This window comes from Salvelinus namaycush, chromosome 20 (assembly GCF_016432855.1).
Source record: "Salvelinus namaycush isolate Seneca chromosome 20, SaNama_1.0, whole genome shotgun sequence".
In the NCBI taxonomy this organism is placed as follows: Eukaryota; Metazoa; Chordata; class Actinopteri; order Salmoniformes; family Salmonidae; genus Salvelinus; species Salvelinus namaycush.
Genome location: NC_052326.1, coordinates 32106336 through 32131616, shown reverse-complemented (window position 1 = coordinate 32131616; position 25281 = coordinate 32106336). Strand labels below are relative to the sequence as shown.

The 25281-nt window shown below is 44.1% G+C and overlaps 1 protein-coding gene across 1 annotated transcript in view; it reads right to left on the bottom strand.

Moving 5' to 3' along the window:
• Window positions 1-862: 862 nt before the first annotated feature.
• LOC120064763 (growth/differentiation factor 11-like) overlaps window positions 863-25281 on the bottom strand; it is a 46310-nt gene continuing 21891 nt past the window's right edge. Inside the window, 2 exon segments of the mRNA XM_039015371.1 lie at window positions 863-1243; window positions 19167-19540. Of these exon segments, the coding sequence (XP_038871299.1) occupies window positions 863-1243; window positions 19167-19540 (755 nt within the window).

The window sequence follows — 25281 nt, the reverse complement described above, 5'->3', positions numbered from 1 at the left end:
ATTTTTTTATTGTGTGTTCTTAATCTAGACCACACAAAGTTTTAAGAGTTACTTTGACATAATGTTTGTCTTAGTTCATCTAAACTTTGTGCACAGGTTGATATTGAGGTCATCTGAGCTGTTATGTGAGCTTCTGCAGTAAAACATAGGGAGAAAGTGTATAACAAACCCTTTCCTGTTCACTTTAAGGTAGTGAAACTATTTTCTTATTTTAATGTTTTACAAGATTACAGGTAAAATAAGATCAAAGTAACTGTGAAATGGTTCTTGGATTCTGAAGAATTTCACACTGGGGTGCTAGTTACATCTACAGAGGGCACACAGTTTGCTTTTGGATCTCAACACTAAATCTCTAGATAATGACTCTTTTCTTAAACAACATTTTGGATTCATTTCATGAACTTTTAGTCTAAAAGTAGACACGTTTTTTTGTTGTTGTAATGATGCTAAAAGTGAAAGTTGTAGAAAAATTATAATATACTGTAACTGCTTAGGAATGTCTCCCTCCATCAGCCTGGATCCACTATCCAGGACATCTCAATAAAGACACCATCTTTTCAAAGAAAAAAACAAAACTAACAAAAACATAGTTGTCTTATTTACCATCAATTTCTTAAGCTGCTCCACAGATACACCCCCTTCATAATCGTCAATATATATATATTTCTACCACTCAGCCTCACTCCTATCTTCATTTCATATTACATGTTTGACTAAAATGAATAACTAAGAGAATGGAGGTCCAGTGGGATGTTTTGTGGCGGAGTGAGAGGGGGGAATAAAGTCTGCTGCCAGAGGAGGTCTCAGTCAGGGTTCTGGGTGGAAATAATGCAGAGTTGGGTGTGCATGACTTCCGTTGGGCCTAAGAGCAGCCACACCTGTCCACCACCATACCAGGGATCTTGCCGTGGATGATCTGCTGCTTGTCGTTGAAATAGAGCATGTTGATGGGTGACATCTTGGTGGGGGTGCAGCAGGGCCCTGCTGAGCCTCTGGGGTTGGCATGTTGTACCAGGTGGGTGTGTGGGTACTTCTGCATGAACATGTATTCACACTGGCCCGAGCAGTAGTTGGCCTTATAGCGCTTGGGAGCAATGATCCAGTCCCAGCCAAAGGCCTCAAAGTCCACCGTCAGCGGGTAGCGGCAGCAGCGGGACTCGGTGGAGTGCTCGTCACAGTCCAGTCCCAGGTTACGTCGGGAACGTTTGGTCGTCTCAAGAACCTTAACCTCCAGGAACGGCTGCTGGAGTCAGGGGAGGGGGGAGAGGGGGAACAGGAGGAGAATGGAGGTGATTAAAAGAGAACTCAAACAGTGAGGCGAGTAACGCTTCTAAGAAGAATCTTGGGGTACTGGGACCAATTAACATCACTGGAGGGAAGAAAATAAAGATGCACTCCTCTAAATACCCCTTACTAACTTTGGTTTCAAAGACACAGAGTACTGAGAGGAAGATGTGAGTAGTATCAGTTGATGCAAAGCTGACCTTTTTAACATCAATGGAAATGCCAACATTCTATACGGTTAGCTTGATCTATGACCTCTGAGGTGATCCGCAGGTTACCATAACCTTGACCCTTATGCACTGCAAGAGCAGTGAATATTTTACTCCAGCATTGTAACGTGTACGCTGGGAGCCGGGAAGCAAGTTCAGGGAGTGACTTTAATAATAAATAACACAAGGAACAAAACAAGAAACACGCGTACAGACATGAAACAACAGAACAGAAACAATAAATCCTAGGGAAAGAACCAAGAGGGAGTGACATATGTAGGGAAGGTTTACCATCAATTTTTTAAGATGCTCCACAGATACACCCCCTTCATAATCGTCAATATACACTGCTCAAAAAAATAAAGGGAACACTAAAATAACACATCCTAGATCTGAATGAATGCAATATTCTTATTAAATACTTCCTTCTTTACATAGTTGAATGTGCTGACAACAAAATCACACAAAAATTATCAATGGAAATCAAATTTATCAACCCATGGAGGTCTGGATTTGGAGTCACACTCAAAATTAAAGTGGAAAACCACACTACAGGCTGATCCAACTTTGATGTAATGTCCTTAAAACAAGTCAAAATGAGGCTCAGTAGTGTGTGTGGCCTCCACGTGCCTGTATGACCTCCCTACAACGCCTGGGCATGCTCCTGAAGAGGTGGCGGATGGTCTCCTGAGGGATCTCCTCCCAGACCTGGACTAAAACATCCGCCAACTCCTGGACAGTCTGTGGTGCAACGTGGCGTTGGTGGATGGAGCGAGACATGAGGTCCCAGATGAGCTCAATTGGATTCAGGTCTGGGGAACGGGCGGGCCAGTCCATAGCATCAATGCCTTCCTCTTGCAGGAACTGCTGACACACTCCAGCCACATGAGGTCTAGCATTGTCTTGCATTAGGAGGAACCCAGGGCCAACCGCACCAGCATATGGTCTCACAAGGGGTCTGAGGATCTCATCTCGGTACCTAATGGCAGTCAGGCTACCTCTGGCGAGCACATGGAGGGCTGTGCGGCCCCCCAAAGAAATGCCACCCCACACCATGACTGACCCACCGCCAAACCGGTCATGCTGGAGGATGTTGCAGGCAGCAGAACGTTCTCCACGGCGTCTCCAGACTCTGTCACATGTGCTCAGTGTGAACCTGCTTTCATCTGTGAAGAGCACAGGGCGCCAGTGGCGAATTTGCCAATCTTGGTGTTCTCTGGCAAATGCCAAACGTCCTGCACGGTGTTGGGCTGTAAGCACAACCCCCACCTGTGGACGTCGGGCCCTCATACCACCCTCATGGAGTCTGTTTCTGACCGTTTGAGCAGACACATGCACATTTGTGGCCTGCTGGAGGTCATTTTGCAGGGCTCTGGCAGTGCTCCTCCTTGCACAAAGGCGGAGGTAGCGGTCCTGCTGCTGGGTTGTTGCCCTCCTACGGCCTCCTCCACGTCTCCTGATGTACTGGCCTGTCTCCTGGTAGCGCCTCCATGCTCTGGACACTACGCTGACAGACACAGCAAACCTTCTTGCCACAGCTCGCATTGATGTGCCATCCTGGATGAGCTGCACTACCTGAGCCACTTGTGTGGGTTGTAGTCTCATGCTACCACTAGAGTGAAAGCACCGCCAGCATTCAAAAGTGACCAAAACATCAGCCAGGAAGCATAGGAACTGAGAAGTGGTCTGTGGTCACCACCTGCAGAACCACTCCTTTATTGGGGGTGTCTTGCTAATTGCCTATAATTTCCACCTGTTGGCTATTCCATTTGCACAACAGCATGTGAAATTTATTGTCAATCAGTGTTGCTTCCTAAGTGGACAGTTTGATTTCACAGAAGTGTGATTGACTTGGAGTTACATTGTGTTGTTTAAGTGTTCCCTTTATTTTTTTGAGCAGTGTATATATTTCTACCACTCAGCCTCACTCCTATCTTCATTTCATATTACCTTTTTACATGTTTGACTAAAATGAATAACTAAGAGAATGGAGGTCCAGTGGGATGTTTTGTGGCGGAGTGAGAGGGGGGAATAAAGTCTGCTGCCAGAGGAGGTCTCAGTCAGGGTTCTGGGTGGAAATAATGCAGAGTTGGGTGTGCATGACTTCCATTGGGCCTAAGAGCAGCCACACCTGTCTACCACCATACCAGGGATCTTGCCGTAGATGATCATCTTCCTCTATTCAGCCAGGTGATTGAGTCCAGGTGAGTCTGATGAGGCGCTGATGCACATAACGATGGTGACAGGTGTGCGTAATAATGAGCAGCCTGATGACCTGGAGCGTCGGAGAGGGAGTATACGTGACAGTACCCCCTCCCTGACGCATGGCTCCAGCTGCAGGACGCCGACCAGAGAGATGATCCCGGGGACTAGGAGCGGACCTGGCGAGGCCGGCTGAGTCTTTGGAAGCCGGTCACGCCAGCCAAGGCATGGGAGCCTGACCAGCTAGCTGAGGCGTCCTCAGTAAACACGGCAACAGACGCTTGACAGGGCAACCGAGTCTTGTAAATCTGATGAACCAGCTGAGGCATGGAAGCATGACGAGCCAGCTGAGGCATCCCCGGTTGCGGCATCCGGACCCGACGTCACCTACAGTCACAGAAAACAAAACAAAAAAACTCCGATGCTCCCCTTTGGTGAGGCGTTATTCTGTAATGTGTACGCTGGGAGCCAGGAAGCAAGTTCAGGGAGTGACTTTAATAATAAATAACACAAGGAACAAAACAAGAAACACGAGTAGCGTACAGACATGAAACAGAACAGAAACAATAACGCCTAGGGAAAGAACCAAAGGGAGTGACATATATAAGGAAGGTAATCAGGCAGGTGATTGAGTCCAGGTGAGTCTGATGAGGCGCTGATGCGCATAACGATGGTGACTTGTGTGCGTAATAATGAGCAGCCTGATGACCTCGAGAGTTGGAGAGGGAGTATACGTGACAAGCATGTTTATTTTACAAAATCCTCATCTCTCCACACAGAAAACCCAGCTGGACTTGAGCACAGTTTTTTGTGACGCTTTCAACAGAAGAAATAAACTGAGAGGCCAGAAGGGTCAACCCACGTCAGCTTAGGGCTTTCTTTGGGGGGCAAAGGATCGGGGGGTTAACCTTGTTCTTAGATTTGTGTTTTGTTTTATTTTTGTACACGGGCCTCTGTATCTCTGATCTTTTCTTTCTTCTCCTGAAGGAAAACAGAGCTTGCTGCTGTGCAAGGATTCATTGGCCGAGAGGCCAGAGTCAACCCCTGGGCCGTGCTGTGAAGAACTGACCCAAATGAAATGACCAGTGAGATACCATTTCATAATGCTTAATGGGGCCAATCATGTGGCCTATATAGTGCTGTCATACACATGACACTTCATATGCATTCATGACAGTGTTACGTTCCACAGCAAGGAAACCAAAAATTGTCGCTCAAACTGAAGGGGGAACTAACAAAGAGTCACTGACAACAACTAAAATGAAATAGGTGGGGTTTTAGAAAGGTTTCTGATTGACACTCAGGGGTGTCCACTGAAGGTTGACTAGCAACAACAACTGGGATCTGAGACACCCACCATGAGTGTCTTTCAGAAACCTTTCTAAAACCCCACCTATTTCATTTTGGTTGTTGTCAGTGACTCTTTGTTAGTTCCCCCTTTGCCCAAGAAGATGCAAACTAAATAAAACCCACACCAAACTTAAAGACAGGAAGCAAACCAAAAGGTGGAGCAAAACAAGACAGGGAAGATCAGATAAAGGATTATTTATCTAGAAATCAACTAGGGAGAGTCAACTAAAAGCGTTAATCCTCCGCATCTCTCAAGCCAACTGGAGCCCTGGGCCAGCCACTCTTAAATATCACCTGGGACAGCACAGGTGAAACAGCTTCCGAATAACAAGGTGATACCAAACGGTGCGCCCCACTTGCTAATGTCCAACCTCGAAATATAAATGAAAAAACGAAACCCTGTTATATTTTTTGTTGGACAATTAAATACAAGACAAAACAGCCACTTATTTTATATAAACATTTTATTTTTACAATCTTACTGCCTAAAACTCTAAAGTTGAGAAACATAGGTAAAATCACATACGTTTCTATAACTCTCATCCCCTTGGAGCAAGCCCAACCAAAACAAAATGAATCTCCAAAATGGCAAAGCGTGCAGTCAAAATAAATTGTGAGCCAGGGCTACACACTGGCTGAACACAAAACGTAATGACTGCCCACCCTCGAAAGACAATCAGCAATGAAGTTGTCCTTACCACAGACATGTCTGATTTCAAGGGGAAACTCCTGCAATATCCATAGTAACTTTCCCCTCGTGATTTTCCTCAGTGGATTGGCCTCAGGAAAACGATTGGCAGCACACATGATGGTTAAGAGAAACTGGTTACCACTCTTGGCTTTGGGCAAAGGACCAACACAGACCACCAGAAACCTGCGGAAATGTTTGTCAAAAGCAGGAATTGGCTGTAAAGGTGCAACCAGTGCAGTTTGGTTCAGTTTACACATCCGCTGGTAAACGTGACAGGATTTACAGTAAGACACATCATGTTTTAGACCAGGCCAGAAGAAGTTACGCAAGATACGGTCATACGTCTTTTTGACCCCAAGATGACCTGCCATACTACCATTGTGAGCCAACCTCAGTATCTCTTGTTGAAGCGTAACTGGAACGACAATTTGAGGTACACTGGGCCAATCGTTTTGCCCAGAAGTGGTGCGAGAACATTTCCTCATTAGAACACCATCTCTGTCAAAGTAACCCCCACAAACTTAATCAAACTCCTCCTCTGGATGTATCTCAGCAAAAAGAGAGGAGAGGGAAACTGCGTTTCTCTGTTCAGCAATCAGCTGCTTCCTAGACATAAGTGTCAACTGTAGGGACCCTCTTCCTTCAGCAGTCCTACAAACTCACTCACCTTTGGGGTTTTCAAAGGAGAGGTCAACTCAGGAGTTTTACCGAAATCAGGATCACCCATAAACGTCTCAGAGAGATCAACCATGGTGGGATCGTTGACAACCTCCTCAACACTAAACTTGCTCCCAGCAACTTTCTTAGACATAACGCGTGTAACGGCACACGCTGGGAACATGCTAGGGTACTTTTCTGATAACCCATTAGGTTCCTCTACTCTGTGTTCCTTACAAACGACAGGTTTTGGCACGACCTTCCCTCCAGCCAAATTATTTCTCAAAATGAATGAGACCCCTTCACCGGTAGGCTAGACCTCACTCCAACGGAACCAGAAATAAGATCAGACTTGAGTTCCACATTATACAAAGGAACTTCCATGCAACCAATCTCCACGCCCTGTCCTAACACACTCTAACCAGTTGCTGAAGTATCAGACAAAGGCAAAACACCCTCCAAAATGGACTGGGCTGTCACAGTATCTTCACTGGCTGCTTAACAGCATTGCCACTCTACAGAGACAAGAACACATCTGAAACAAAGGGTTTCACATCTGATCTAAAATCTTGTTAAGGAGATACACCAGTCCCAACCAGAGACTTAATGGGCTGGAGTGGGGCAGCCCTTCATTTTGGAGGGTGTTTTGTCTTTGTCTGATACTTCAGCAAGTCACCGGGGTCTGACAACTTGGATGGAAAATTACTGAGGATAATAGCGGACGATATTGCAACTCCTACTTGCCATATCTTCAATTTAAGCCTACTAGAAAGTGTGTGCCCTCTGGCCTGGAAGGAAGCAAAAGTAAAACTGCTATCTAAGAATAGTAAAGCCTCTTGGCAGCAGCTAATGGAGATCCATAATAAATACAAAACATTTATTTTTCCTCACTCATTTAGGACAATGTGTCCTTTCTCACGGAAATAATGACAAACTGGCGGATACGAAAAACCAGTTTTCTGCCGATCATTGTGCACTGTAAAAAAGGATTGAAACCTCGTGGTAGGAGGTGACTTCTCTGGTTTTGCGTAGGTATAACTACTGGATGCTTTGTTTATCAAGGTAGTTTTATGTGTCAACACAACTCATCTGCAAGGACTGCAGCTTTCTCAAGAGCGAGATCCTTGTGCTCAAATGTAGGTAGCAACCCTTTCGTGAAGGCAATTCTTGAACTGCTCGAGAAGTATGAGTGTCTTTAAATCATCAAGGTTTTAAGTGTCAAAATCTGAACTCTGGTCAAGAGAAAGTGGCGTACACTTTCTTTTCCCACAAGAACACTTTGGAGGAGCAGTGACTAAATGTCTCGCGGACATTTTAGGGATGTGGCAATCCGCTCAAACAGAGTAAAATATACGTCCACCTCCTTTTCATAATCGCCCACCATCAGTGCCCGACCTCACTAATGTGGTACAAGTCGGCTGTTCCGACCAAGATCAAACTCTGAGGGTGCAGGATGGCCTGCCTGGATTCGAAATGCTTCCAGATCTATCTCTTAGTTGAATGGCATGCTCACATTCCTGTTCCCTTTCCTTGTGCTCTCATTTATGTTGCTCCAATCTCTTCACAGTTGCTTTCATTTTCAAGCTCTCAAGCTCCCATTTTGCTTTTAGTTTTACCTCTCGCAGGTGCACATCTATGGGGTGTACTCTACCATCTTTAGGACATATTTCATCATCCCCCCTCTCCGGACAGATTTCCTCCTCCACCAAAGCTGATTACTGCTGTCGAATCAGCATGTGCAACTTTTATGTCATGCTTTGCAATGACGAGCTGATTTGCCTTCATACATTTATAAGGCATCTCCCATGTAGAGTTTTCCACAAACACTTCCAACTTAAAGTCCATGGCTCTTTTTTTATTATCTTGTGTGTTTATGCAACTTTCAAAATTATTCCACCAATCTTAACCCTTCAGGGTTACCCCTCAGTAACACTTAAATATCTGGACACAGCAGAGCTTCAGAGTAGGTGATTAGAGCGACTAGTATACTCATGGGAAACAATATCCTGGACGAGCCCCCATTTTGTTACGTTTCCCAGCAAGGAAATCAAAAATTGTCACTCAAACTGAAAGGGGAGCTAACACAGATTCATTAACAACCAAAACAAAACAGGTAGGTTTCAGGAGGGGTTCAGAAAGACACTCAAGGGGGTGTCCACTGAAGTTGACTAGCAACAACAACTGGGATCTAAGACACGCACCATGAGCGCCCACAAAGAGGCAAACAAAATAAAAACCCACACCAAACTTAGTCAGGAAGCAAAACGAACACAGGGAAGATCAGATAAAGGATTGTTTTTCTAGAAATCAAATAGGGAGCTCCAACTAATGGTATTATTAACCCTCCACATCTCTCAAGCCAACTGGAGCACTGGGCCAGCCACTCTTAAATATCACCTGGGACAGCACAAGTGAAACAGCTTCCGACTAACGATATGGACAATTCAGCACAGATGTAACGCATACTGACTAACGAGGTGACACCAATCTGTGCGCCTTACGTCCTAACGTGCTAATGTCCAACCTCTAAAAAATAAATGGAAAAACAAAAGCCTGTAACAGACAGTTCATGTGTTTGTATTACTAGCATAAACTTGACATACTGTATGTAGTAATTTGGGTTTGAGATTGGCTAGCTCATATCAAATAGAATTGTATTGGTCGTGTAAGCATATTTGTAAGATGGAATCACAGGTGCAGCAAAATTAAAGAATGAGCAATGTCAGAGTCCAGAATGTATACATTGAACAAAAATATAAACACAACATGTAAAGTGTTGGTTCCATGTTTCATGAGCTGAAATAAAAGTGTATTTCTCAATTTTTGTGCACAAATTTGTTTACATCCCTGTTAGTGAGCAGTTCTCCTTTGCCAAGATAATCCATCCACTTGACAGGTGTGGCATATCAAGAAGAGAACTAAACAGCATGATCATTACACAGGTGCACCTTGTGCTGGGGACAATAAAAGGCCACTCTAAAATGTGCAGTTGTGTCACACAACACAATGCCACAGATGTTTCAAGTTTTGAAGGAACATGCAATTGACATGCTGACTGCAGGAATGTCCACCAGCGCTGTTGCCAGAGAATTTAATGTTAATTTCTCTACCATAAGCCGCCTCCAATGTCGTTTTAGAGAATTTGGCAGTACGTCCAACCGGCGTCACAACTGCAGACCACGTGTATGGCGTCATGTGGGTGAGTGGTTTGCTGATGTCAACGTTGTGAACAGAGTGACCCATGGTGGGGTTATGGTATGGGCAGGCATAAGCTATAGACAACGAACTCAATTGCATTTTGTCGATGGCAATTTGAACGCACAAAAGTACCGTGATGAGATCCTGAGGCCCATTGTGAGCCCCATTTCAAGGTTTCTGTGACCAACAGATGCGTATCTGTATTCCCAGTCATGTGAAATCCATAGATTAGCGGCTAATGAATTTATTTCAATTGACTGATTTCCTCATATGAACTGTAACTCAGTAAAATCAATGAAATTGTCGCGTTTATATTTTTGTTCTGTGCATTCGGAAAGTATTCAGACCCCTTGACTTTTTCCACATTTTGTTACGTTACAGCCTTATTCTAAAATAGATTCAATAAATAAAAATCCTGAGCAACCTACACACAATACCCCATAATGACAAAGTGAAAACAGGTTTAGAAATGTTTGCTAATTTATTACAAATAGTCCAATTAAATACCTTATTTACATAAGTATTTGCTGTAAGACTCAAAATTGATCTCAGGTGCATCCTGTTTACATTGATTATCCTTGAGATGTTTATACAACTTGGAGTCCACCTGTGGTAAATTCAATTGATTGGACATGATTTGGAAAGGCACCATTTCTAAACTCAGCAAAAAAAGAAACATCCTCTCACTGTCAACTGCGTTTATTTTCAGCAAACTTAACATGTGTAAATATTTGTATGAACATAAGATTCAACAACTGAGACAAACTGAACAAGTTCCACAGACATGTGGCTAACAGAAATTGAATAGTGTCCCTGAACAAAGGGGGGGGGGGATCAAAACTAACAGTCAGTATCTGGTGTGGCCACCAGCTACATTAACTACTGCAGTGCATCTCCTCCTCATGGACTGCACCAGATTTGCCAGTTCTTGCTGTGAGATGTTACCCCACTCTTCCACCATGGCATCTGCAAGTTCCCGGCCATTTCTGGGAGGGAATGGCTCTAGCCCTCACGCTCCGATCCAACAGGTCCCAGACGTGCTCAATTGGATTGAGATCTGGGCTCTTCGCTGGCCGTGGCAGAGCACTGACATTCCTGTCCTGCAGGAAATCACGCAGAGAACGAGCAGTATGGCTGGTGGCATTGTCATGCTGGAGGGTCATGTCAGGGTGAGCCTGCAGGAAGGGTACCACATGAGGGAGGAGGATGTCTTCCCTGTAATGCACAGCGTTGAGATTGCCTGCAATGACATCAAGCTCAGTCCGATGATGCTGTGACACACCGCCCCAGACCATGACGGATCCTCAACCTCCAAATCGATCCTTCTCCAGAGTACAGGCCTCGGTGTAACGAGCAGTCCTTCGACAATAAATGCGAATCCAACCATCACCCCTGGTGAGAGAAAACCACGACTTGTCAGTGAAGAGCACTTTTTGCCAGTCCTGTCTGGTCCAGCAACGGTGGGTTTGTGCCCATAGGCGACATTGTTGCCGGTGATGTCTGGTGAGGACCTGCCTTACAACAGGCCTACAAGCCCTCAGTCCAGCCTCTCTCAGCCTATAGCGGACAGTCTGAGCACTGATGGAGGGATTGTGCGTTGCTGGTGTAACTCGGGCAGTTGTTGTTGCCATCCTGTACCTGTCCCGCAGGTGTGATGTTTGGATGTACCAATCCTGTGCAAGTGTTGTTACACGTGGTCTGCCACTGCGAGGACGATCAGCATCCGTCCTGTCTCCCTGTAGCACTGTCTTAGGCATCTCACAGTACGGACATTGCAATTTATTGCCCTGGCCACATCTGCAGTCCTCATGTCTCCTTGCAGCATGCCTAAGGCACATTCATGCAGATGAGCAGGAACCCTGGGCATCTTTCTTTTGGTGTTTTTCAGAGTCAGTAAAAAGGCCTCTTTAGTGTCCTAAGTTTTCATAACTGTGACCTTAATTGTTATTGTCTTAACGACCGTTCCACAGGTGCATGTTCATTAATTGTTAATGGTTCATTGAACAAGCATGGGAAACACTCTGAATATCCTTGAGTGGCCCAGTCAGAGCCTGGACTTGAACCTGATCGAACATCTCTGGAGAGACCTGAAAATACCTGACAGCGCTTGAGAGGATCTGCAGAGAGGAATGGGAGAAACTCCTCACATACAGGTGTGCCAAGATTGTAGTGTCGTACCCAAGAAGACTATGCTGTATTTGCTGCCAAAGGTGCTTCAAAAAAGTACTGAGTAAAGGGTCTGAATACTTATGTAAATGTATTTTTTTTTTTTTTTGTAATAAATTAGTATATTAGTAATAAATTAATAAACAAACCTGTTTTCGCTTTGTCATTATGGGGTATAATTTAATACATTTTAGAATAAGGCTGTAACGTAACAAAATGTGGAAAATGTCATGGGGTCTAAATACTTCCTGAAGGCAATATATACGTGTGTGTGTGTATATACAAAAGTATGTGGAAACCCCTTCAAATTAGTGGATTCGGCTATTTCAGCCACACCCGTTGCTGACAGGTGTATAAAATCGTGCACACAGCCATTCAATCTCCATAGACTGAAGAGCTCAGTGACTTTCAACATGGCACCGTCATACTACTTTCCAACAAGTCAGTTCGTCAAATTTCTGCCCTGCTAGAGCTGCCCCAGTCAACTGTAAGTGCTGTTATTGGGAAGTGGAAACGTCTTGGAGCAACAACGTCTTATTCGCGAAGTGGTAAGCCACACAAGCTCACAGAACGGGATCGCCGATTACTGAAGCGTGTAGCATGTAAAAATTGTCTGTCCTCGGTTGCAACACTCACTATCGAGTTCCAAACTGCCTCTGGAAGCAATGTCAGCACAAGAACTGTTCATCAGGAGCTTCATGAAATGGGTTTCCATTGCGGAGCAGTCACACACAGCCTAAGATCACCATGCGCAACGCCAAGCGTTGGCTGGAGTGGTGTAAAGCTTGCGTCCAATGGAGCAGTGGAAACGTGTTCTCTGGAGTGATAAATCACACTTCACCATCTGGCAGTCCAATGGAAGAATCTGAGAATGCTACCTGCCCCAATGCATAGTGCCAACTGTAAAGTTTGGTGGAGGAGGAATAATGGTCTGGGGCTGTTTTTCATGGTTCGGGCTAGACCCCTTAGTTCCAGTGAAGGGAAATCTTAACGCTACAGCATAAAATGTCATTCTAGACGATTCTGTGCTTCCAACTTTGTGGCAACAGTTTGGGGAAGGCCGTTTCCTGTTTCAGCATGACAATGCCCCTGTGCACAAACCGAGGTCCATACAGAAATGGTTTGTCGATCGGTGTGGAAGAACTTGACTGGCCTGCACAGAGCCCTGACCTCAACTCCATCGAACACCTTTGTGATGAATTGGAACGTCGACTGCAAGCCAGGCCTAATCGCCCACCATCAGTGCCCGACCTCACTAATGCTCTTGTGGCTGAATGGAAGTAAGTCCATTCAGACATATAGACAGTACGGACAGTTTATGAATAGTAAAGCTGACTTCAGATGCATAATGCACATCAGATAAAAAAATAAATATGTTTTTGCATTGATAAAAGGATTGGCTATTATAGAGAGCAATCGTAATGGTGTCTTTTTGTAGGCACTAACTCTGCCATGGTTCGTTGAACAAAGCCTATGGGGAAATTCATGTAATTTTTGTAGGGTTATTTGATAAACGCCGAAAATAAGGTCCGTGGTAAACATGGGCTTTTTTATACGTTTAGTTCTATGAGATAATCTTCAACAGCTAATGTCACTTTTTGTGAATTTTGTTTAACCTACACAAGCTACAGGGGAATCCACACCTGCCTACCTTTCTTTCTTTTCCACCCCAGTAGCCAGACGCCGCTCTAGCCTGGTGGAAGTGTCGCCACCGTTGTCAGATCTCCGCAGCCGACTGGCCGGTACTCTGCAGGGATCCCTCCCCGAAGGGGTCCCCCCCTGCCCTGGAGAATGGAGCTAGTAGGATGTTCCTTGATGACTTGGTGGATGTTCCTGTTCTCGATCCTACCAATCTGCCATGGAAATATGTCACTTGCCGTGGAAGTCGAAAACAGCGTTCTCTGGCAACGGGGGCCTCCTTGGAGTTGTTAAGCTCGGACCGGACACAGATCAGAAATAGCTTCGCCGCCCTGGATCCAGAGGTTCCGGCACCTTCTTCTCTGGGGGCTTCCGATTCGAGATCGTATCCAGAGGTACCTGTGCCTTCGTCCTCTGTTCTGTTTCCCTCTCCGGTGGCTTCTACCTTGGGTTCAGATCCTCAGAGCTTTCACCCTCATCAGACCGTGAGGCTGTCCAAGACTCCGGCCAATTCATCATCCATGGTGGATACTACAGCTGGCTCGGGTCCATCTGGCCCCACCGCCCTTCGGTCCTCGAGGGGTTTTCGAAACCACTTGAGGCGAAACAACGGCTGGACCTCCTCAGCCATTGCACCAGCTGTCATCATTGGCAGTTCTATGGTAAGAAACATCATGGTTCCCGGGGCAAAAATCCTGTGCTATCCTAGAGCACGAGTACAGGATATTACAAGGCTGCTTTCGACCATTCTACGACAGATGCCGGGATCTGATGCTGTCGTAGTCTATGTGGGGTCAAATGATATTAGGAGGGCTAGCTCGGAACTGCTGAAAATTGATTTTAAAGAACTGATTCTAGCAGTGAAAGATTTTTAAAAAGCGGCCAATTATTTCAGGTCCGGTACCATCGTTGGGCCGTGGGTGTGAAATATTTACTGGCTACTGGCATTACACACCTGGCTAAAAGATTACGCTAGCTCTGTTGGAATCACTTTCATAGATAACTTTGACAGTTTCTGAAAACAGAAGATGCTCTACAGGAATGACGGAGTCCATCCAAATCATCTTGGCTTCTGTCCACACATTTCAAGGCTGCGTTGAGACAAATGACCCAAGCCCAGCTCAGATGATCCCTACCATTGTGTCGCTAAGTTGTTGTAGTGCTGCTGCTAATGTACATTGTCCCAGGGGTGTTGGCAGACACAATGTAAGTAACTTAATTTATGTCCCTCTAACTGCCCTGAATGCCTCTGTTGATCCTACAGTTATTGTATGCAGTAATCATGTGCCTATAAACCAGAGTTTTACTAATACCATGGACGCGGTGTGCCCTACTAGGAAGTCCACTGTGTGCAGCTCACCCTGCACTATCAGCTCGAATATAAATAACATTGTCATGTCTACTTCTGATAAGCTTCCCAGTAAAGCAATAAAAACAAGCATCCCAGAAAAGTTCTAAAAATAGCCCACATTAACAGATGTAGCCTAAAAAACAAGTTTCATGAAATCAATAACTTGCTCGTAAAAGATTACATTAATATTCTATTTCTGAAACTCACTTAGAGTCCCTTCATACCTGAAAGATAGTGTATAAGAGGAAATTCAATACATTTTGTAGTGATTCCTATGTTGATGTAAAGAATATTTTCTGATCTGTGGTGTCATGAGGCACAACCAGATGCTGCACTTGACACTTATGAAATTGCTTATTCCAGTTACTAATAAGCATGCACCCATTTAAGAAAATTACTGCGAACTCTTTAATCCCCTTGGATTTATGAGGAATTGAGAAATTGTATAGTTGAAAGGGAAGAGGCAAAAGGAATGGAATAAGTCTGGCTGCACAACCGATTGGGAAAACATACTGCAAATTGAGAAATCGTGTGACTACACTGAATTTAAAAAACTATACTATGAAACAAATTATAGTAAAAAGCTTTGGAGCACCTTCAACTACATTTTGGGCAAAAAGGCAAATTCAGCTGCATCATTCATTGTATTAGATGGCTCATCCATCACACAACCCACTGATATTGCCAACTACTTTAATGATTTTTTTTCATTGGCAAGATTAGCAAACTTCCACTCCTGAGTGGGGCAGCGGTCTAAGGCACTGCAGCAGTGCTGAGGTGTCACTATAGCCTCTGGTTCCAGGAGACCCATGAAGTGGTGCACAATTGGTCCAGCATCGTCCGGGTTAGGGGAGGGTTTGGCCGGCCGGGATTTCCATGTCTCATCGTACTCCAGCAACTCCTTGTGGCGAGCCAGGCACCTGCAAGCTAAACTCTGTCGTCAGTTGGATAGTGTATCCACTGACACATTGGTGCGGCTGGCTTCCGTGTCAGCTTGTGTCAAAAGTAGCGCGGCATCGCAGGGTCGTGTTTCAGAGGACGCATGGCTCTCGACCTTCGCCTCTCCCAAGTCCGTAGGGGAGTTGAAGCGATGAGACAAGACTATCAATTGGATACCACGAAATTGAGAAAAGGGGTAAAAGTAATAAACAAATATTTGCAAACTTAGGCATGACATGCCAGCAACAAACGCACACTATACATCCAAGCATAACTGACCATATTATGAAAGGCCAGCATTGTAATTTTGAATTCTGTGTGGAAGAGGTGAAAAATTGTCTATCAACCATGACAAGCCACCAGGGTCTGACAACTTGGATGGAAAATTAATGCGGATAATAGCGTACGATATTGCAACTCATACTTGCCATATCTTCAATTTAAGCCTACTAGAAAGTGTGTGCCCTCAGGCCTGGAATGAAGCAAAAGTAATTATGCTACCTAAGAATAGTAAAGCCCCTTTACTGACTTTAAATAGCCATCCAATCAACTGGTTACCAACCCTTAGTAAACTTTTGGGAAGGACATTCAACAAGCACAGCACTTACACTGATAATTGGCTGAGAGAAATTGATGATAAAGATTGTGGGAGCTGTCTTTTTAGACTTCAGTGCGGCTTTTGACATCAGTCTGCTGCTGGAAAAACGTATGTTATGGCTTTACACCCATCCACTATATTGTGGATAAAGAGTTACCTGTCTAACAGAACACAGAGGTTGTTATTTAACGGAAGCCTCACCAACATAATCCAGGTCGAATCAGGAATTCCCCAGGGCAGCTGTTTAGGCCCCTTTTTTCAATCTTTAATGACATGCCACTCGCTTTGAGGAATTTCAAAAACTAAAAGCATTGTATTTGGGACAAAATATTTCCCTAAACCTCAACTAAATCTTGTAATGAATGTGGAAATTTAGCAAGTTGAGGTGACTAAACTGCTTGGAGTAACCCTGGATTGTCATGGTCAAACCATGTTAATACAACAGTAGCTAAAATGTCTGTTCACCACAAAGAGGGATGGTGAATTGGCTTACACTTGGCACAGAATAGGGTAGCACGGCTGGCCCTTAAATGTAAACAGGGAGCTAACATTAAGACATGCATGTCAATCTCTCATGGCTCAAAGTGGAGAGATTGACTTCATCACTACTTGTTTTGTAAGAAGTGTTGACAAGCTGAATGCACTGAGCTTTCTGTTTAAAATAATAGCACACAGCTCAGACACCCATGCGTACCCCACAAGACATGCCAGACATGTCTCCTCACAATCCCCAAGTCCAGAACAGATTATGGGAGGTGCACAGTACTACATAGAGCCATGACTACATGGAACTCTATTCCACATCAGGTAAAAACAGATAAAAATGGAACAGTGGGGACTGTGAAGAGACACACACAGGTACAAACACACGCATACATAAGCTAGCACACACGTACATTGAAATATTGTATGGTGGTATTATACACTTTATTGTAGATATGTAGTGGTGTAATAATGTTATATGATGTACTGTTATCTTTTGTTTTATGTGTGATGTAAGTGCCTTAATGTTTTTGGACCCCAGGAAGAGTAGCAGCTAATGGGGATCCCTAATAAATACAAACGTCAATAACTACAGTTGAAGTCGGAAGTTAACATACACTTAGGTTGGAGTCATTAAAACTCGTTTTTCAACCACTCCACAAATTTCTTGTTAACAAACCATAGTTTTGGCAAATCGGTTAGGACATCTACTTTGTGCATGACACAAGTAATTTTTCCAACAATTGTTTACAGGCAGATTATTTCACTGTATCACAATTCCAGTGGGTCAGAAGTTTACATGCACTAAATTGACTGTGCCTTTAAACAGCTTGGAAAATTCCAGAAAATGATGTCATGGCTTTAGAAGCTTCTGATAGGCTAATTGACATTTGAGTCAATTGGAGGTGTACCTGTGGATGTATTTCAAGGCCTACCTTCAAACTCAGTGCCTCTTTGCTTGGCATCATGGGAAAATCTAAAGAAATCAGCCAAGACCTCAGAAAAAGAATTGTAGACCTCCACAAGTCTGGTTCATCCTTGGGAGCAATTTCCAAACGCCTGAAGGTACCACGTTCATCTGTACAAACAATAGTATGCAAGTATAAACACCATGGGACCACGCAGACGTCATACCACTCAGGAAGGAGACGCGTTCTGTCTCCTAGAGATAAACATACTTGCGAAAATTGCAAATCAATCCCAGAACAACAGCAAAAGGACCTTGTGAAGATGCTGGAGGAAACAGGTACAAATGTATCTAGATCCACAGTAAAACGAGTCCTATAATTGACATACGCTCAGCAAGGAAGAAGCCACTGCTCCAAAACCGCCATAAAAAAGCCAGACTACGGTTTGCAACTGCACATGGGGACAAAGATTGTACTTTTTGGAGAAATGTCCTCTGGTCTGATGAAACACAAATAGAACTGTTTGGCCATAATGACCATCGTTATGTTTGGAGGAAAAAGGGGGAGGCTTGCAAGCCGGATAACACCATCCCAACCGTGAAGCACGGGGGTGGCTGCATCATGTTGTGGGGGTGCTTGCTGCAGGAGGGACTGGTGCACTTCACTAAATAGATGGCATCATGAGGGAGGACAATTATGTGGATATATTGAAGCAACATCTCAAGACATCAGTCAGGAAGTTAAATGGGTCTTCCAAATGGACAATAACCCAAGCATACTTACAAAGTTCTGGCAAAATGGCTTAAGGACAACAAAGTCAAAGTATTTGAGTGGCCATCACAAAGCCCTGACCTCAATCCCATAGAAAATTTGTGGGCAGAACTGACAAAGCGTGTGCGAGCAAGGAGGCCTACAAACCTGACTCAGTTACACCAGCTCTGTCAGGAGGAATGGGCCAAAATTCACCCAACTTATTGTGGGAAGCTTGTGGAAGGCTACCCGAAACATTTGACCCAAGTTAAACAATTTATAGGCAATGCTACCAAATACTAATTGAGTGTATGTAAACTTCTGACCCACTGGGAATGTGATGAACTAAATAAGATGAAATAAATAATTCTCTCTACTATTATTCTGACATTTCACGTTCTTAAAATAAAGTGGTGATCCTAACTGACCTAAGACAGGGAATTTTTACTAGGATTAAATGTCAGGAATTTTGAAAAATTGAGTTTAAATGTATTTGGCTAAGGTGTATGTAAACTTCCAACTTCAACTGTATCTCAAGTGGACTTTCCTCAATTCCTTGCATCCTATCTCCCTGCATAATTCTCAACCGTATTGGAGGAGAAGGTCCAAGGTCCCTCCCTTTGGACCTACATCTCCAATGCATTTTGAATAGGAGGTGTGGAGAGAGGATGCCAGGAATCGAGGACAGATTCATTGACAAAGTGTCAGTGTGTAAGGCTGCGACAGGTCTGAGGGTCCTTACCAGCCCTTCCTCCCCTGGTCTCAGCGAGGTCACTGCCAGGTCGTTGCCGCTCTCGTCGAAGGCATTGATGTCGATTCCCCAGTTGGTGTGCGGCTGCTTGAACCAGTTCTGCAGCACGTGCTTGAAGTCGATACTTTGCCAGTGGCCCACACGTGAATTGAGCTCGATCTTCAATGAGCGGATGCGGATGTGGCGGCTGCCCTGCTCCGTGACAGGCTTCAGCCTGAGGATCTGCAGGTAGACGGTGGAAGTCTGCTGCAGTGGCCGAAGGTACACCCACAGCTGAGCCTTCAGCACCTTGGTGAACATCAGTTTGGGGCTGAACTTAAAGAAGCAGCAGCTGGGCTTGCCGTCCACCTGCACCAAGGGCTCCGCTGTGGGATAGAGAAAGACAGACAGGGTTTCTACATTAATAAAGGTTTAGACCCACAGAGAGAGAGAACTGCTCCTTTAAGTAACTAACTTTGGCCTTCCGGGTAGCCTGAGTGCACTTATTTCTCATTTGCCTGAACGATAGCCAGTCAGCCTGAGTATGCGTGTGCCGAGCAGTCGAACCAGGGGCTGAACCTGTTTTTAATTATAATTTTCTTTATGGGGGCGTGTTTGTTAACAATACCACTGAAAATAGCAAAAAAGAAGGTCCAAGCGTCTTCGACAGAGGGGATCAAGCTTCTATACCAATTTACAGAGGCCAGGTCATGAAGGAAGGCTTGCTCATTAAAGTTTTTTAACAAGCGTCTATGACAAATCAGGACAGGTCGTTTCACTGAGCAGCCATTACAAACACAGGCTGTAAAACAGTGATCACGAAGGTCATTACAGAAAACACCAGACTGATACCTATCAGGATTATTTGTGAGGATAACGTCAAGGAGAGTAGCCTTTTCTGGGTGTTTGGAGTCATACCTTGTGGGATTGGTAATAATCAGAGACAATTTTAGGGAGTCCCATTGCTTTAGGACTTGGTCAGGGGGTTTAAGCATGTCCCAGTTTAGGTCACCTAGCAGGACAAATTCAGACTTAGTGTAAGGGGCCAGGAGAGAATTTAGGGTACAGGCCAGTGATGATGGTGGATGATAACACCCAGCCAACAAAAAGCTATTTGAAAGTTTAATGCTTAAAACCAGCAAATTAAATTGTTTGGGGACAGACTTGGCAGAGACAACCGAGCACTGAAGGTGTTCCTTGGTAAAGTTTGCCACTCCACCACCTTTGGATGATTGCTCTTGCCGAAAAAGGTTATAACCAGAAAGGTTAACATCAGTGTTCAAAACACTCTTCCTTAACCACGTCTCAGTAATGACCAACACATCTGGATTGGAGCTGTGAACCCACACTTTCAATTGATACATTTTAGGTAATAAGCTTCTAGTGTTAACGTGCAGAAAACTCAGGCTTTTACGAGAGCAGAAATCTGTGAAACACATATCAGAGCACAAGTCAGAATTGGGGCCAGGGTGTATATGCACATTTGAAGATATCATCAGCAGTAATGCAATCAGGCCACGGCAGAGGACAAGGAGAGCACTGCTGTGTTTTTTAATGACATTTGAATGTGCATCAGATGGAAACAAGATAATATTGTACAGAAATTTCATCAGGTAACATGAATACAAAGCCGGCAGGAGGTGGTTAGAATAGGATGGGAGGCCGTGTAACCAATAGAGTCAGAGTCCCGAGGATGGGACCAAACCGTCTGTCCCACGGTTGGGTAAACAAGAACGTTCATAGTCAACAAGGCACACAGGAGTCATGAGGCAAATAGCATAAAACACAAGAAAAAATATAACGACTTGGGGCTAGCCATTGTAAGTTCAAAGAGTCACTCGCCCCAACAAGTTAACTTGCGAGAGTAGCTCTCTGAGTCCAGTAGACTATAAAGGTATGCGATTAAAATAAATAGTAGGCCTATACTAGTTAATTCAAGCATTTCTGAGTAAGCTCACATAATAAGCTTCAAGTTAATTAGCCTACCTAAAATTCTGATCAGTCCAAGGTCTGCGGTGTGTGTGTGTAAGTGTGTGTGTGCTGGAGGCAAGCGAAAGCTCGGAAAAGGGGGGGGGGGGGGGGGGGGGGGGGGGGAGTGTGGGGGGGGTACCTGTACCAGACAAGCCAAGGCAGACGGTGAACAGATCGCCAGGTGGAATCCAAGCAGCAGTGCAGCAGGCAACGGGAGTAGGTGTTACACCCGCTTGGGAGAAGCTTTGTTCAGGAGGCAGATACCATGTAGAAAATCCCAGCTAGCTAGCTAACCTAGCTAGCAAGTCTCTGTCCACTGTTTTTTTCCACATGCAAAAGGAGTTAGTTAGTTACAATATATTTCTTCAGTTTCGGTGAATGGTCCTTTACAACGTCCAAACAAAGTTGTTGTATTTTGGAGATTACGGGAATGATGTCTTCAAAGCAACAATATTGTTTCTTATTGAGGTAATTTACAATTGAAGCAATGATATTTGTAAAGCCATGCTCCAGTCCAGTGTCATTTTAATTATTTTTTTTTTACCTTTATTTAACTAGGCAAGTCAGTTAAGAACAAATTCTTATTTTCAATGACGGCCTAGAAACAGTGGGTTAACTGCCTTGTTCAGGGGCAGAACGACAGATTTTCACCTTGTCAGCTCGGGGATTCGATCTTGCAACCTTTCGGTTACTAGTCCAATGCTCTAACCACTAGGCTACCTGCTGCCCCATTGATCATCCTTTGTATTGACACCTTGTTTGATCTCTTATGTAGAGCTATATTTCTACAGATATTAAGGATCAGATCCTTTTTTTCATTTTTCACCTAAAATGACATATCCAAATCTAACTGCCTGTAGCTCAGGACCTGAAGCAAGGGTATGCATATTCTTGATACAATTTGAAAAGAAATGCAAGAGAAAGGTCAATGTATTATTCCAGGTTAGGCACAATTTTGGTTTTGGCCTCTAGATGGCAGCAGTGTATGTGCAAAGTTTTAGACTGATCCAATGAAGCATTGCATTTCTGTTTAAAATGTTGTACCAAGTCTGCCCAAATGTGCCTAATTGGTTTATTGATACATTTTCAAGTTCATAACTGTGCACTCTCCTCAAACAATATAATGGTATTATTTCACTGTAATAGCTACTGTAAATTGGGCAATGCTTTTTGTAGTTAGATTAACAAGAATTTAAGCTTTCTGTCCATATCAGATATGTCTATGTCCTGGGAAATGTTCTTGTTACTTACAACCTCATGCTAATCATATTAGCCTACGTTAGCACAACCGTCCCGTGGGGGAACACTGATCCTGTAGAGGTTAACCCCAAGAAGTTCTGGAAAACGGTTAAAGACCTGGAGAATAAACCCTCTTCCTCACAGCTGCCCATGTCCCTTAATGTTGATGATGTGGTTGTTACTGACAAGGAGCACATGGCTGAGCTCTTTAAATCACCACGTCATTAAGTCAGGATTCCTATTTGACTCAGCCTCATTGCCGTCCAACATTTCCTCATCTCCCACCCCTTCTAATGCGACTACCTCTTTTTCCCCTGCCCCGCTACAAAGCTTCTCTCTGCAGGCATTCACTTAGTCTGAGGTGCTAAAGGAGCTCCTTAAACTTAACCCCCAAAAAACATCTGGGTCAGATGGTTTAGATCCTTTCTTCTTTAAGTTTGCTGCCCCTATCATCGCCAAGCCTATCTCTGACCTTTTTAACCTGTCTTTCCTCTCTGGGGAGGTTCCCATTGCTTGGAAGGCAGCCTCAGTGCGTCCTTTGTCAATAATCAACTGACTGGCTTTCTTGATGTCTATAGTATTCTCTCTGGTATGCAATCTGGTTTCCGCTCAGGTTATGGATGTGTCACTGAAACCTTATAGCTCCTAAATTATGTCAACATTGCTTTTGATTCTAAGCAGTGTTGTGCTCTATTTTTATTGATTTGGCCAAAGCTTTTTATATGGAAGACCATTCCATTCTTGTGGGCTGGCTAAGGAATATTGATGTCTCTGAGGGGTCTTTGGCCTGGTTTGCTAATTACCTCTCTCAAAGAGTGCAATGTATAAAGTCAGAACATGTGCTGTCTCAGCCACTGCCTGTCACCAAGGGAGTACCCCAAGGCTCGATCCTAGGCCCCACACTCTTCACAATTTACATCAACAACATAGCTCAGGCAGTAGGAAGCTTTCTCATCCATTTATATGCAGATGATACAGTCTTATACTCACCTGGCCCCTCCCTGCATTTTGTGTTAAATGCTCTACAACAAAGCTTTCTTTGTGTCCAACAAGCTCTCTGCCCTTAACCTTGTCCTGAACACCTCCAAAACAAAGGTCATGTGGTTTGGTAAGAAGAATGCCCCTCTCCCCACCGGTGTGGTTACTACCTCTGAGGGTTTAGAGCTTGAGGTAGTCACCTCATACAAGTACTTGGGAGTATGACTAGATGGTACACTGTCCTTCTCTCAGCACATATCAAAGCTGCAGGCTAAGGTTAAATCTAGACCTAGTTTCCTCTATTGTAATCGCTTCTCTTTAACCCCAGCTGCCAAACTAACCCTGATTCAGATGACTATCCTACCCATGCTTGATTACGTATACGTACGTAATTTATAGGTCTGCAGGTATGAGTTCTCGAGCGGCTAGATGCTCTTTACCATTTGGACATTCGGTTTGCCACCAATGCTCCTTATAGGACACATCACTGCACTCTATACTCTATACCGTCGCAAGACCCACTGGTTGATCCTCACTCCCCCCTATCTGAGGTACCTACTGCAGCCCTCATCCTCCACTGCAGCCCTCATCCTCCACATACAACACTCACATTCTGTTAAAGGTCCCCAAAGTACACACATCCCTGGGTCACTCCTCTTTTCAGTTTGCTGCAGCTAGCGACTGGAACTAGCTGCAAAAAAACACTTTAAATGTTTTGTGCTGCTACCATGTTGTGCTGCTGCTATGTTGTCATGTGTTGCTGCCATGCTATGTTGTTGTCTTAGGTCTCTCTTTATGTAGTGTTGTGGTGTCTCTCTTGTCGTGATGTGTGTTGTGTCCTATATTCATTTTTAATCCCAGGCCCAGTCCCCGCAGGAGGCCTTTTACCTTTTGGTAGGCCGTCATTGTCAATAAGAATTTGTTCTTAACTGACTTGCCTAGTTAAATAAAAGGTTCATCCTTTTTTTGTCTATGTTGTCAATATCTTTCATACTTTAAGATGAAAAAAAAAGTATTGCCTTTGAAATAACTGCTTAAAAAAAAACATTTTTGAGAGACTACAAAATATAGTAAATGTTACAGCTAACTAAGAGGACTGGTCAAACGAAGCCTCTAAATCCAATGAGTGGATTTGCCAGACGTCATAATGAAGATATCAGATATCATGGTGGAGCACGGGAGATATTATCGCATTGCTTTATACCTATCCAATCCTTTCAGTTCTACACGGTGCCTAGGGGGAAGTGGCTAGGGCCGTTTTTAACATTTTGCAACTGACTTATATCACTGAATCCACTCTCCAAATCCAAGAGCTGCCATTGGTTTACATCAGTAAATGTCTGATGCAGCATGGAGATCTTGCCTAATGTGGGGTTCACAGGTCAAAACCGATCTCTGCACAGCTGCCACCAAAATCACAGGCAGGAGGAGTGAGGGGGAGGCAGAAGAGGCAGGAAAACAGCTAAGCAGCACTAACCATAAAATGGTTACTAGATCCCCTGAGCAAACTCATGATGGAGCCATCAGTTCGAAATAATTAGCAGTTTTGGAGCCACTACCAGTCTAGATTAACTAACATTTGTGGAGATTTGAATGGGCTCTGTAGAGCTGAGCTGTATGATAAAGTAATTTGGGGACATTACATACTCTCTGTAACACCCAAATGACAAGTTATGGTTACTGTTGCAGTCTCAGAAGCAACAAAAAAAACATTTGAAAGAAAAGAGAGAAGCTTTTAAACCATTGGATATCCATTGACTATTCATATCTTAGTCCTTAGCCTTCATTCAGAGTATTTCACTGATGTAGGCTACCACTTATGTGACTGGCTGTGGCTGTGTACAACATATGTCATTCGCATTCTGACTCATTTGCATAGACTGCCCATCAAGAATAATGACATGCACCCAACGCCTATTTCAATGTAAAGCATTCTGTC